Here is a 14,942-nt window from a genome sequence, read left to right on the forward strand (position 1 = left end):
TGACAGAATTCTTGGGTATGTGAACTCCAAAAAATGATGCAAGTCACAGACACAACTAAATCAAATAATAGATTCCACAAACCACTTTATTATAAAATGAAATGAAATTCAATATTTATTTAAGGTTAATTAAATGGAAAAGTCCAAAGTAAAAACAGTAGAGACAAGGACATACTGACCGATCATGAGTAAGTTGCTGCACCAGCTCTTGCCAATGACGGCTGGCACTCAGGTCAATCTTGTAAAGGCTTCGGATGTGTTGAATGACCTTCTTCCTTTCTATGCCTTGTCTAAGAGACATGTTCTGGGTGATGTCTGCTGCAATCTTGGAGATGTCCTTTGACTTTCCATCCAATCTCTGCATGAGACTGCAGAGGAAATCACATGTTAACTTTTACTGTATACTGTAAAGAAGGATACAAAGAGTAAGTTTAAAAGTTTAAAAGAATTTAACTCACATCTTTTGGGCAGTGGCCAGTTTTTTCTCCCATGCACCTTTACTTGTTCTTGCCTCTGACTCATATTTGAGTTGCTCCTTTAATTAAAAAAATGAATAAATAAATAAAAAAATCAGTGTGGAAATGATAAAGAAAGATATTATTATTATAGATATATTAGTTTGCTCTTTCAATTTGGGGAGTGATCCAGCTGCAGTTTAAGGTAAGTCCCCACTTAACAAGTCTAAATACAGGTAAGTGTATATGTACTGAGACATCTTTAAAACTAATTAAGCTACAGGTCTACCTCCCACACCCAGACATTGCTCATACTTTATACAGTATATTGGAAACACACTGTTAACTGAAGTACTGTATGCTAATACAAATGCCCCGTTCCAGCTTGACAATGTCCCTGTGCACAAAGCATGGGCAATAAAAACATGGTATGCCAGTGTATCTATGGAAAGTAGATACATTGTAAGTAACCCCACTGAACACCTTTGGGATGATGCATGTGTTTTTTTATAGTTATTTTTTTTGTCACTATAGTTCTTCTTGTCCTGTTTATAAGGTTAACATGGTATGTATCTTAAAGACTGGGAGATTTTTGATCTTTTTTTATTTTATCTGTGTGCTGGGCTGGGTTCCCCAAGAACTGACTTTTGTGTATGAGAACAGTTAAGGACTGACACTTGGGATAACAAATGGGTACATGGAGTATAAATAAACACAAATATAAAGTTAAAAAAACTTTCTAGTCGAAAGCTTTTCCAGAAAATTAAAGCCAGGTATAGTAGCAATTAATACATAATAATTGATTGGCATGTTCAATAGCACATATGACTGCAATGTTTGGTTGTCCACATACTTTTGGCCATACAGTACATATTCTAGGTGCATTGCTTTATCCTTTGCAGTTTGAGTTATGTTTAACATGCTGAATATAATCAACATAATACAGCATAAACATAATGCCATAATAACAGCTGGTAGAGCGGCCACCTCTCTGATGGCTTTGAGTAGGTCTGGTTTGGGTGGAGCCGTTGGGGGGATGCAGCGATGGCCACACAGCTTCAGTGATGTCATGAAGGTGTTAGCCGCTGCCTGTTCTTCCTTAGTGAGGCTCTCTTTGTGGTCATGAAGCATCTCATACAGGTAGAGAGCCAGCTTCTGTCCATGCTGTTAAACAACACAAATTCAATACATAAGAATATAATAAAGTAATAAAATAACTCAGCAATAAATACGTTGGAATGAACATAACAGTAAGTTATTCAACAACTTGAGTTATTTCTGTTATGGCTGCCCTGAACTTGTGTCTTGTGAACTTGTGTCCTGAACACAGAAAATTGACTTATGATAGCTTTCATGGTTCTTTCAAAAAGAAGACACAATTGACCTCTAGCCTGCTGCTCAACACATGCAGTGTACATGAAACCATTAAAACATGGGGTATTATCCTGAAACTGATAACTGCATACCATCTACAAGCCAAAACTGTCTGAAGACTCTTGACACTCATATGTTTGAATAGGTTGCTGTTGAGTGGACTTCTGTATTACCGACTTATCCGTGAGAAAGGCAAAGATCAGAGTGTACAGAGACACCAATTGTAGTGGAAAAAAGTTTTTCCAGGGTGGAAAAAGCACCGTCCAAAGTATTACAACTTCGGTGAAAATCCGTCACCTTTAAAGATGCCTAGGCAACTATTGTCTAGGGCTGAAGAAGGTTTTGTTGCTAAATGGAGCAAGGTGGAAGGGAAGTGCAACTAGCAACTCTTGTAGATACAGTACCAGCAACAGTGGAATATTTTGCTGGGGACTATTAAATATTTTCACCGACTTAACATGTGCAGAGACTTATGTCCTGGACAATGATCTTTCTCTTTTTTTGTATTTCATGTGTTATAGGTGGATTCTGTTGGGTAATGAATTTCTGAATCTGAATACAGTTGGGTGTTGGTATATAATACTTTGGCATCTGGTGTTTTTTTTTTTTATTATGATAAAAAATAATAAAATAATATACAATGAAATGTAGTGTGTGCTGTGACAAGTCACCTCAAGTCCAGGACTAAGGCTTTCTCTGAGGATGTCAGGATGATTTTGTTCATGAACAAACTCTAGTGCTTTCTTTCTGTCCTCAAGAGGAAGTACAGGACTGAGTGTATGCACCAGCAGCCGGCCGATTTGAATCCTGAACGTATCCCTGCAGGACCAGAGGATGCGACACCATTGCTGTCGTGGTGCTCCGCTGTGTCCTTGACTACCCTGAGAAACAAACAAAACAGATTTCAGAACCAATGTGTTTGCGCCACACATCAGATCTCACCAGACAAAAAGCCTTTAGCATGCGCACTGGGTTACAGATAACACTGAACTATATATCCAAATTGCAGATGATCAGAATGCGCTGTTTTTTTTTTTGGCTGACAGGAGAGAAACCCAATGTGGTCTTCGGCTTCTGAAGCCCATCCAAATCAAGGTTCAATGTACAAGGTATGATGTGAACATTTCCAGAATCTTTTGACCTGTACAGTATCTGCATTATTTTATTGATTAAGCTGACATCATACGACTGGCTGATTAAATAAGTGTTGGGTGAATGTATAGTATAATGTATTAAAGAAATGTATGTATCAGTGATGTATATGTCACTAACCAGTCCAATTTTTATTCCCTCCATCATGAGCTTGAGGAGATCTTTCTGGAAACATCTCATGTCAGCGAGTGGGAATGGACCAGGATGTGTGAAGCTATTCTCCTCCGATATTTGTTCAGGATGTAAGGGCGTGCCCACTGTGTGATCAGGAGACTCTGGAAAGTTTAGTAGGTCAAGGAAATCCTTACTGTTGTCTGTAGAGTAAAGAATGACCACAAAAAAGTATAAATCAGTGAATCATAAATGGCTGAATATATATTCCACATATAAACTTTATCAGCAGTTACGTTGCTATTTGTACAACAATCTAAGTATTAATAGAATAATTCAATTCAATTCATTTTTATTTGTATAGCACTTTTACAATGAACATTGTCTCAAAGCAGCTTTACACAGATAATGTGGTGAATTACTATAGCTCACAATGTATTAAAATGTTACAATATTATTAAACATTCATCTTATTCAGCATTTCCAAATCTACTCAAAACTATTACATTAGGGCTGCAACAACTAATCAAAAATCGATAATAATCGATAATGAAATTCGTTGCCAACGAATGCCACTATGGATTAGTTGGGCTGCTCAAGATACGGCTTAACATGATGGCAAGATAACACGGCCGCTTGCAAAATAGCAGAGAGTACGGGGCCAACCGACAGCAGGAACAGTATATAAAGAGAACTGTTCTGAATGGTATCTCATGTCCACATTATTTCCACAAAAATGAAAAAGAGAGTACAAAACAAATTCTGATATATATCAAATAAAGGGGAAGAATACATAAAGTAAGTCGTTTCTATTTGGCGATTTACCGTAGTATATTATTCTGTTGACAGCCAGCACTACAAGTCTTTGCAGCCTCTGAATAAACTCAGTCTCGCTGGCTCTGATGGGGTTTTCCTGGCTCATCCTTCGTTGCATCATTTGTGTAAGCTCATCATTGGCCACCGAGCGCATCCGCATCAGAAGTGAGTCTGATTGAACTAAGGAGTGTTTCTTGTGGCCTGGGCCAAACACACACAATACATATGTTCAATCTGATCAAATCTGGCAGTCAACAAGAAAAAAACTTTATTCTTTTTTTTTTTTATCAGACAATCAACAAAATATCTGAAAAAAATACAAACATTTGTTTATTTATGCTGCGTTCACGGCAAAGTTGCATCTCGTGATTCACAACCAGTAAAGCTACTTAAAATTTTAACTTTACAAAAGTCTTGGCATCAATTCAACACAGCCGTGCATACTGTGACCAATGTACACCTTCTCTACTTTTAAATTAGTTTATTGCAGCATTGGCTTCTAATTTATTTGCTTTAATTTTAGTTAATGTACAAACACATTACTCTGTTAAATCTATAACCATATTCAATTCAATTCATTTTTATTTGTATAGCGCTTTTAACAATGAATATTGTCTCAAAGCAGCTTTACACAGATAATGTGGTGATTAAAAGTGAATATGTTCCTTATAAGTAAGTTTGTCCCTGTGCATATGCATCTACTGATAGTGTGTTGCTAACACTACTTGCTGGTGTCTGCTAAATGTCTTGTTGTTAAACTACTCGCTGTGGCCTGCTGTTGTTACGATACTGCAACTTCTGTCCAACATGTTGCCTTAATGTTCAAACTGCACTATACTTGAACAGTAGTAGCTATCACTCATCCCTGTAGCTGCTTTCAAAGGGGCAACAATGCTTTTTCCACTTTAAATGTTCAACATGCCAAGAAACGACTTTATTACAATTTGCAAACTACTGTACCACCTACAAGGCACCATGAACGCAGCATTATTACATATTCCAGTCTTTCTCCAAACCAGGGCATGTAGGAGGTTAATTTGTTTCTCTGGATTTCAGTAAAACATGCAGTAGATTAAAAGTAAATTGTTCACACCTAGGCACCAGTAAACTTTTCAGGTACTGGGCAAAGTACAAGCAACCATGCAGTTAAGTAAGTGAGGTCAGGCGTCCCCCCTTTTCCAATGAAAAGCTGCTGTTAGCTTTTTAATGACAAGTCCATGTTTCCACTGGTTTAACCATTAGATAATAAGAAGTTGGACATTTTGGAATTGGAATTCTAGAAGATGGCTTTACCTTACTTGCTAAAATAAAAATCTAAAAGCTTTGGGACACTTAACATAGCCTTCGTATCTACTAAAATTATTTACTTTCTTGTATGACTATTTAAAAGCTTTTGAAAATTGCAGTGGAGATTCCTGCAAGCACTATTTATTTTACTTCAACCTCCAGTAAAATAGTTCTGAGATTTCATGTTCAAATTATTTCAGCAGTAAATATTGTGAAATTGGCTTAATATTCACATTTAAAGCACCAAGCACTATTCCAATCTTGTTTTACTGGCAGACAATTGGATTTAATTTACTTGAGTTGTTTAACAAATAAACAGTCTTGCCCAATCTCTTACCTTTTAGCATCTGGATTCAGACCAGCAGTGCTGTAACTTAACTGATTTTACAGACTAACTCTATATTTACATTTGTGGCATTTAGCAGACGCCCTTATCCAGAGCGACGTACAAAAGTGCTTTGAGTCTCTAGTAATGAATAAATCTACACTGGTACGCAAGAATATTTACTTATATTCACTTTGGAATGGGATTCTTTTGCCTCATGTATCCAAACCCAAGTGGACTTACTGCTATTATATCCCTGATATTCTTAAGTTAGAAACAGACCGTATATAATACGAAAATGTGCGAGAAGGACCATAAACACATCAACATCACTCATCACTCTGGTAGTCAGCAAACAGCACCACATCTGGGTGATTTGTTGTGTCACGTTGCTACTGGAGTGAGTGCATGGTATGAAACGATTCAAACTTTTGCAGTGGAAAAGCATGGAACCAGCACTGGAACAACTACAGTACAGCCATCAGTGAAAAGGGGCCTTCAGTTCACAGCATAAAGAGCTAGTAATGTGAGAAGATGGTGTTGTCTAGAAGAAAATAAATGGGCCAAAAATGCTACCTGTTTCAGAGGGGAAAAAATAGGAGGTGAATTCAGTTGGGGAAGGGAGAGGGCTATCCAGGGACAGGAAGTTGAATGCAGAGGGTATCTGGCCATAGGAGCAGTAGTGCTGCCGGGGGATATGGGGGATTATGGAGTCTTTCAGGCCCAATGAACCTTGGGGGCAGGTAAGGTTAAAAAACATAATTTCATTTTACTTATGTCATCATATTGATATATTTGATACCCACCATTATCCTTAAGGACACCAATCAGTCCACAATTTATCCTATTTAGCTCTAGAGAGCAGAGTTATTTAGATATGTAAGATGGGATTTCAGTTTAAACCTCCCTAATGGATTCAGTCTAATTGCATGCAGAGGGATAACTGTGATCAAGACAAATCAAGCTACGTTTAAACATGAAATGAAATTCTTTTTAGATTTTTAGATTGAAAACCTTTTACAGAGTTTATAGAGGACTAAAATATATGTTATTACCTGCAATGCTTTTGCGCTTCTGATGGACAGAGTGGTGCAGGGAGGCAGAGGCATGGACAGAGGTGCTTAACTTCCGAGGGTCCTGATTTGCCGTTGTCTTAATGAAGTCAATGGCTGAGAGGAGGACACGGAACTGCAAGGCCCTAGCCATTTCTATTTGACAGACGAGTAGTAGTTTAAATGGCAAGTTTGCAAATAGCTATATAAACCCTTAAGCACTTCATGACAAGTATTTACCCTGAGTGCAATACACTTTGCTGCCCTGCATAAAACCCAGCAATGTAATGAGGTCCTCAATGATGCGAAAGTACTGGGAACCAGAGGAGCTGCAGGCGTGGATGGTCACTGCCACCAGGAGCTGCTGTATGTCACATACAAGAAGTCTGTAGTCATTTTGAGGGATCCTGCAATATAAAATCAAACGTGACACTTAAAAGCAGAATTTTCATTACAAAAACAAAACAAAACAAAACAAAACAAAACAAAACAAAACAAAACAAAACAAAACAAAAACCTCGAACCAGACTGCAAAAGCCATGCCGATGTTCTTTTATATCACCAACTAACCAAACCCCCATGAGTCTTAGATTGAAAGGAGTTACATTTAAAGTATAATTAGATATTTATGTTAGATTTTAATCTGGGAATTATTCTTCAATCATAGCTCCATTTAAATAAATGTATATTGGAATGAATTGCACTTATATAAATAAAATGCATGTTTTAACACATTTTTGATTACTTTAGCTACTTATTCATATTCCATAGTAACTGCATTTCTCTGAAATACTCTAATATAATCCCACAATCCAAACTCTACAAAAGAAAAGATAAACAAAAGAATGATCATTACACATTCTCTAGGCCATTGAGAGTGGACAGCGTGTTGATGAGTACATAAAGAAGGCCATGGTCCAGCAGGATATCAGCCAGTTTCGGGCAAGCATTCAGCAGCTGCAGTAGCACACACAGGTACCGTGGACCAGCGAGTTTTCATACAAAGAGTTTTCCAAAAGGCCCAGTATGGGCACCACGGATCGCTTTCTGAATGGAGAAACACTTTCCATGTCCTCTAGGTCAAGGCTAGGTCAAAAGAGAGAAGAAAAAAAAACCCCAAAACAAAGCATTTATAGGAACAGCTTTTCTTTGTTTTGATTAGAGTGATATCAGTAAAAATAAACTTTTTTAATGATCGAGAATATAAAGATATGAATAAAGTGAATTTAATGTAAAGTACTCACTCCTCTTCTAAGCTCACAGTTCGTCCAAACAACATCCCTAGAAAACACTCCAACACGCCCTGAGTCCCCTGGTGCAGATACAGCTGGTTGGCGAGCAGAGAAAAGCCATGGTTCCTTATGAACTTCTCTTTCTGTTCCTTTTGGGCTCGGGTGAAATACGCATCCAGTAGCTGTGTGTGTATTGGAAGAAAACAAAATAATTTTTGTTCGAGAACTAATCTTCTAGACCCTGCTGTAGCCTGTTGGCTCACCTAATCACAATCTATTGTGTTAAACATCCTGGGCCTTTAGTAGTAGGGTGCACGTTAATCTAATTCTATGTGAAAAAAACAAGGTGCAAGGTGTTTAGCATGCCCACACTGAGCACATCCTGGGCTTATCATTATAATTAGTGTGCGCTGATTCAAGCCCATTAAGCAGATACCACAAAAGATGCCCTGAGTTAGAAGAGCATGTTACTAATACTGCATCAGAAGCCAATAACAGAAGTAAACCAAGATAACCGTTGCTGCATTTAGTCAGACCCATGTTTGATGTCAGCAAGACGTTTGTGATAAGAAGTGCAAAACAAATAAATATGTGTAGAGTGATACAATAGAGGGTATAAAAGAATTAAGGCTTCAGTACTTTGATGACCCCTTGCTGAATTAGAGGGGATGGGTGGTTAACCAAGACGACAAGGGCATCAGGCTGGATCAGTTTGTCCATCACTTCCTCCAACATAAGATCTGGCAGCAGAAGCAGGACACCTCTGAGAAGATCATAAAGCCCACAGCAGATAAGAACCACACAATCTTCTGTACCAGACCTGGAAAAATGTATCAACAAAAAAATACACAGAACAGTGTCAGAAAGGAACCATGGAAACAATTAAGGAAAGAAGAAAATAAGTGATTTGGAACAGTTAACAATTAAAAAAATGTCTTAATAAATGATTATGGCTAACAGTAAAAAAAAAAAAAAAATGTTAATAATTTCTACCTGTCGCTGGCCTTGCTGTGTGCTCGGTCATAGCCAGGAGAGTAAGTGTAGCTCTCCACGTCATCATTTGGAGCGGTGCGATCAGCAATGCTGGGCCAGCGGGCAACAGCCATAGAACTGTTCTGTGCTGGAAAGGCCAGGCCCAGGCTGGCTAGGTCACTGTGGCTCCTTTGAAAAGACTGGATGCCTTTAGGCTGTCAGGCCTTCGCAGAGCCTCTTCACCAATTGATTCAGTACTGATGCTGCCCTCTAGCTCAGTTTGAGCTTCTGGTTCTTCACCTGTGCTAATGAAGGATGTGTGTGGTACCTCATCACCTACATCCTGAGGATCACTGATTGTCTTGGCTGATTCAGAGGTGTTTAGAATCTGCTCTTCTCCATCTTTCCGCATCTTTGTGCTGTCAAGGCCTTGCTGTGCAGTCAGGGAGGTAGCTTCATCTAGTTCACATGGCCTGGGGGACGCATTACTATATTGTGCCATACTGGATGTTCGGGCCAAAGAAGAGTAAGGGGAAGGAGTAAAGATGTTTGGGGTGGGAACTGAAATGTCACCTTCAGGAACTAGGGGAAAAAAAAGAAGGTGCCCTGTTGTGTGAGAGTTTATATATGTTTATGACTATGACATATACTGTAGCTTGTAAACCAACTTTATATGGTATAGCTTCACCACCAGTTCTTTTTGAACTACTGATGTGCAAAAATTCAAAAAACATTATTTATGGTAGGAATACTAATATATAACATTAAAACCTCCAGTATAATATTGTGGCCATAACAGTTCTGACCAGTCAAGGCATGGACTCCACAAGACCTTTGTATGACGTAAGCAGCAGATCATAATATTCCTATAAGTTGTAATGTAGGGCCTCCATAATTTCCATAGATGCATGATTAGACTGAGACATATATCAGCATCTTGAACTTTTTATCATGTACCAAAGCATTTCTAATAAGATTCATCAGACCACTGTACCCATGTCCAGGTGTACTAACCAGTGTGTACTAAGAACACCCCACAAACCTGGTGTTTCAATGGTGCTCTGACCCAGATGTCCAGCCATTACTATTTACCCCTTGTCAAAGATCACACCGATCCTTATGCCTTTTCTTCCTGCTTTCAACAAATCAACTTCAAGAACTGGCTGATTACTTGCAGCCTAATATAAATATATATTCCACCCCCTTAACAGGTGCTGTTGTAACAAGGTACATGTTTTTCATATCACTTTTTGGTGGGTTTTTTTATGTTATGGCTGATCAGTGTATGCAGAGACCTCTGAGTAAGACACATGAATGTGATGTCAGCTGTACTTCCTTGTTGCAGAAACTAATGGAAGCCTAGCGTGATTTTAAGTGCAAACAAGAATATGACATTTTGTAAAATGTTTAGTGTCAAACTATTGTTTATAAACAAATCCAGTTATGGCACATGGTAATGAGATTGGCTTGGAACACTAGCTAAGACTGACACAGAATGTTTTTAGACAATTAAGACTGATAATTTGTCAGAGGAACTTTCTTTTTTTGTGTGTCATGTTTTTTTTTTTTTTTTAAGTGTTTCAATCTGAAAACTTTACATCCTGAACATATCCACAAGCAACAAAAGTGTGAAAGTTCAAGAAGCTTGTCATGGTTCCTACACATTTTTCATTTAAAATGTCAGACTTTTCAATAAATATGGTTTTTAAGACCGTATTTAACATCTGAAAAAATTTATTTCAGTTCCAACATGCATTACATTTTCTGATGTATGTCAGAATCAGAATCTCTGATGTATGCTATTACGGTGTATTACCAAATGATTGCCAGAAGGTTGTAGCTACTGTAGCTCATACAAATTAAAACCAAACCACATTCGATGCACAGCATTTCATTAAAACTGCAATTGTTAAACAGTGCAAAGTTAATCATTTATAAATGCAATTTTTTTAACTTTAAACTTTTAATCCTACAGCAACAAAATTGTTGATTTGCAATTCACTAAGAAATAACAAAACTGAACTAAAGTCCATTAACAAAAAACACCTTTTTGGCATGTTCACACTAATACGTTTTTGTTTGAAAACATATCCATTTTCGCCTTCCATCCACAACGTTTTCAGTCAACGAAAATGTGTTTTTTTTAAAAAATGCTCTCCAAAGTGGATGAATCTGAAAATGCCGTTTTCACGTCACAGTGTGGACTGTATGTAAAAAACTAAGGCTTTTAAAAACTATGACATACGTTTAGTCATTGCTGTAATGTTTTAAAGAGCCAGAAAGTAAATAAACGGCAGGCAGAAATGATGCAGTTCGAAGCTTACGTTTTTCCTCATGCGCAGTACAGGGACATGAGCCTTTCCAGATGTTTTAGTGTGGATGAGCAACATTTGGCAATAGATTGAAAACAAATGTGTGGACGCAGAGTGGTTTTAGTCTAAAACACTGTTTTCTAATTGATCCAGATTAATGCCTTTGTTTTATAAAGAAATATTTTTTACAATTTCTTAATTTTATGTCAGTAAACCAAATAGGGCAATTCGCCCCCATACCAATCCAAACCTGAAAATCACTCAAATCAAATTCCATAATTTTTTAACTTTTCCAAAATGCTTAGGAACCTGTGCTTGTATGATTTTAATTTATGACTCTAGCACGAACACCCAGAGTTTCTGTGAGATACTGCAAGCCAGACTACCAGGATCATCTCGCTCCTGACAGGGTCCCAAGCCATAATGCACTTCTAGTTACATCATTTAAAAACTTTAAAATTTTAAGGCTTTTAATCCAATAGAAATCCATAACAACAGGTGGATAATATTTACGCTAAGTTAGTCTGTTTCCTGAAAGATTCTGTCAGATTTTAACCAAACAACAGTTTGCAGCTACTCAGATCTTTTTGTTCTGTTGTATGTGCATCTCTTTGTGTTTATAAACATAAAGAGGGAGCAGAAACAGATTATGGAGTCTATTACCTTCAGTTTGTTTCTCCATGAATGGAGCTGGGGAGAGCGAGAGCACAGAACTGCAAGTGGACTTCCCTTCACTGCTGGACTGTCGCAGACACATGATGGACTGGACCTTCTCCTGGTACAGCTTACCATCTGAGACAGAAAGTTACACATCAGAAATACCATCAAAGATAGCAATTATACAATTACAGGGACTTAACATCACATATTTCTATTTCAAGATTTGGATTTCCATCGTCATGGGTTCTCGTTGGTGGAACAAACTTCGCCGTTCACACTATACAATCAACACAATAAACATAATAATTAATCTGGGTAACGACTTCATACATACTTTTGCATAAATTAAGGGGCCATGATGCTTTTCAGAACCTAATTTTTAGCCTTTAAACTGCAATTTTTAATTTTAGACTCACACACTCTGCTCTAGCACTTTTTAAAACCAGAATTTATCAGCAATAGTACCATGTATCCTTTCAGACTGACGAGGTGCTCTGTTACTCTGCCTCCAAAAGTTTGTCTGTTGTTTTAGTCATAGTTTAAGTTTTCTTTTTTTTTTTTCTTTTTTTAATTAATACAACCACCTTTTTACTGCAGTTCCTCACCAAAATGTAAAAAGAAGTAAAAGCTGGATGGTGTGTGGCACACGTAGGTGTTTGTAGGTGGATGCACAGCCAGCAGGAAGTTGTAGAGCAAACGCAGCAGGTCCAGGTCAGGGGGAGACCCAAGTACTTCCTGAATTATTTTAATAAAGGACAAGCACACCCCCTGTGGTAGAGAGACAAGGTGTTCATCCTGATTCTCCTGTTAAAATCAAATCACAAAATTGAACAAAAGACATCAGAATAGGTAAAAATTTTAGAAAAAGTAAATAGAGTGAGTATTTAGGGGAGGGCGGGGTCTTACCTGGAGTACTTGACAGGTTCGCAGAAAGCGGTGCACAACTTGGGCTTTGAGCAGCTGCTGAATATTGAACACCTGCAGAGGATGGTGCTCTCTGATAAGAATCTCTAGTGCAGCCAAAAGAGTCTCCCACACTCCACGCTGACCAACACAAAACACATACGTAATTTGATGTACAACTGTAACAGTATGAATAAATATGAATATCTGTAAATGTTACCTGAGCTTTGGCCCATATTTTCCAGTCCAGTAATATTTCAGAAAGCAGCCTCAGGTCTTGCACCACAATAGTGGACTCTGTATCAACATTCCATTGACCGTCCTCCTTCAGGATCAGGATAGAGCCACTGCAGCATCCATCCAACAGCGTCTTCACACAAATGAACATTTAGAAAGTAAATATAGAAAACATCACCACATATAACACACACACACACACGCACACACACAATTTAAAGTGGAAAAACCTTGTACACAATGCATCGGCAATAAAATAAAAACCCAAATGAAAGTTTAAGGCATGAACACCTTAAGAATATGATATCCCACAATGCATTTGGTCTTCATGAGGACTTGATGAATCATGGAGTACCCGTGGCAACACTCCATCTCATGCATGCGATGCTGATTGTGTTTAACCAGTGACAACAAAACCTGCAGTGCCAATGCCTGAGTCTTCTCACAGTCACTCAGCTCCACTGCCTGAGTAAAACAAACACAAACAAATTAACAGGCAGGAAAAAAAACAACAATTACTGTTACAGTTCTTATGATCTCAAACGTCCTTGAAAAAACTACTAAACCATCACAATCCACTACTAACTCGAAACATCCTATAACCCATTCATTAAGTTAATATTAACTTTTCTAAATGATTAATTTATATTTCTGGTGTGTTGATTATTGATTTTATTATTTAGCTTTTTATTTGAATAATGTATTTCGATGTTTTTTTATGTATGAAAGGTGCTATATAAATAGGTACATAAATTATTATAATTATTTTACAATAAACCACTTTAAGGTAAAACTATTTCAACAGGGACACTGTAACGAAAAACTATAAGTTTCTGATGGATTTGCAAAAGTTTGGAAAATGCTGCTTTTCTTTGTATTGATGAGTGTTTGTCAATGCAAAGCATAGTTTTGACACAGCGGATTTCCATGAAGTGACACCCAGAAAACTCCTTATATGTTCAACTACACACTGACATTTATTTGGGTGCTCAAAATTAATAATGATGGTAAAAACAAAAAAATGGAAGAGAACCTCCATTTTTAGAATATATATGTTTTAGTGTATAGTTATGTATAGTTTCAACCAGAAAGTCACACTAGCAAAACATCTAAATGATCAAAGTTCTTTTGTCCAGGTTGGATAATGTTTGCCAAATCTGGTGCTGATTTTACATGATTTGTAGACAATCAACCGTATTAATGGTAAAATTTGAATTTAGCACAAATTTAATAAACTGAATAAGTTCTTGACCACAAGGTGGTACATAAAGGCCATTGCTGAGATACACACTCACATCTTATCATTTTGCCACACATTAAAAGAAAAACTCTTTACATCTAAAAGAAACATGTTTAATGTGTGGCAAAATGATAAGATAAGCTAATGTGAGCCAAATTCTGTGAAGATTGGGCAAAATTGGAGAGACAGATATGGCAGTTGACAGTAAGGTTATTTAAAAGCCAAATGACTCTTAATAACAGTGGTGAAAAGAAAAGCATCACACCAAATCAAACCTTAAGTAAGTGCAGAATACAAATCTATATTTACATTTACGGCATTTGGCAGACGCCCTTATCCAGAGTGACTTACAACTGAGCATATTGTTGTATCGGAAGTTAATTGTAAGTAATTGGCATGTAGATTAGCGAATTACTTTTTTAACGTAATTACCCGAGCAAAAAGAAAGATGAATGCACCAATGCCTCCGATCCTATGCAGACAGCTGTGGAGTCCAAGGGGCTGCAAAGCCTGCAAATGGCAAAGTGACGAAGGTTCCATCACAGAGCTCTGCACTTCTTTAGCACTGAAGGGCCTCTGGAATGTTACAGGAGCTTTGGCCTGAACTTTCAGGCGGATCACTGGCTCATAGATGGTGTAGATGGAAGGACTGCTGGGAGAGTAGACAACAGCTAGGCTCTCCTGTGTGATGAATTTATGCATTTACATACAAAAAAAGGGGAAAAAACTCATTAAAGTAAACGGACATTAGTATACATTCATATACATAGCTTCAGGAAATATATTCCTAAGAGACACTATATATTAGTTTACT

General features: G+C 37.6%; 1 protein-coding gene across 1 annotated transcript in view; it reads right to left on the bottom strand.

Moving 5' to 3' along the window:
• The window catches only part of lyst (lysosomal trafficking regulator), a 77,616-nt gene that overhangs the window by 16,400 nt on the left and 46,274 nt on the right, over nt 1-14,942 (bottom strand). The window contains 20 exon segments of the mRNA XM_046866349.1: nt 180-368; nt 459-535; nt 1,443-1,619; nt 2,501-2,710; nt 3,102-3,295; nt 3,918-4,109; nt 6,576-6,728; nt 6,813-6,979; nt 7,429-7,549; nt 7,552-7,658; nt 7,817-7,986; nt 8,444-8,624; nt 8,798-8,990; nt 8,993-9,358; nt 11,752-11,880; nt 12,354-12,552; nt 12,655-12,792; nt 12,872-13,021; nt 13,180-13,353; nt 14,561-14,809. Coding sequence (XP_046722305.1) covers nt 180-368; nt 459-535; nt 1,443-1,619; nt 2,501-2,710; nt 3,102-3,295; nt 3,918-4,109; nt 6,576-6,728; nt 6,813-6,979; nt 7,429-7,549; nt 7,552-7,658; nt 7,817-7,986; nt 8,444-8,624; nt 8,798-8,990; nt 8,993-9,358; nt 11,752-11,880; nt 12,354-12,552; nt 12,655-12,792; nt 12,872-13,021; nt 13,180-13,353; nt 14,561-14,809 — 3,536 coding nt within the window.

Source organism: Silurus meridionalis, chromosome 2, assembly GCF_014805685.1.
Source record: "Silurus meridionalis isolate SWU-2019-XX chromosome 2, ASM1480568v1, whole genome shotgun sequence".
NCBI classification, from domain to species: Eukaryota; Metazoa; Chordata; class Actinopteri; order Siluriformes; family Siluridae; genus Silurus; species Silurus meridionalis.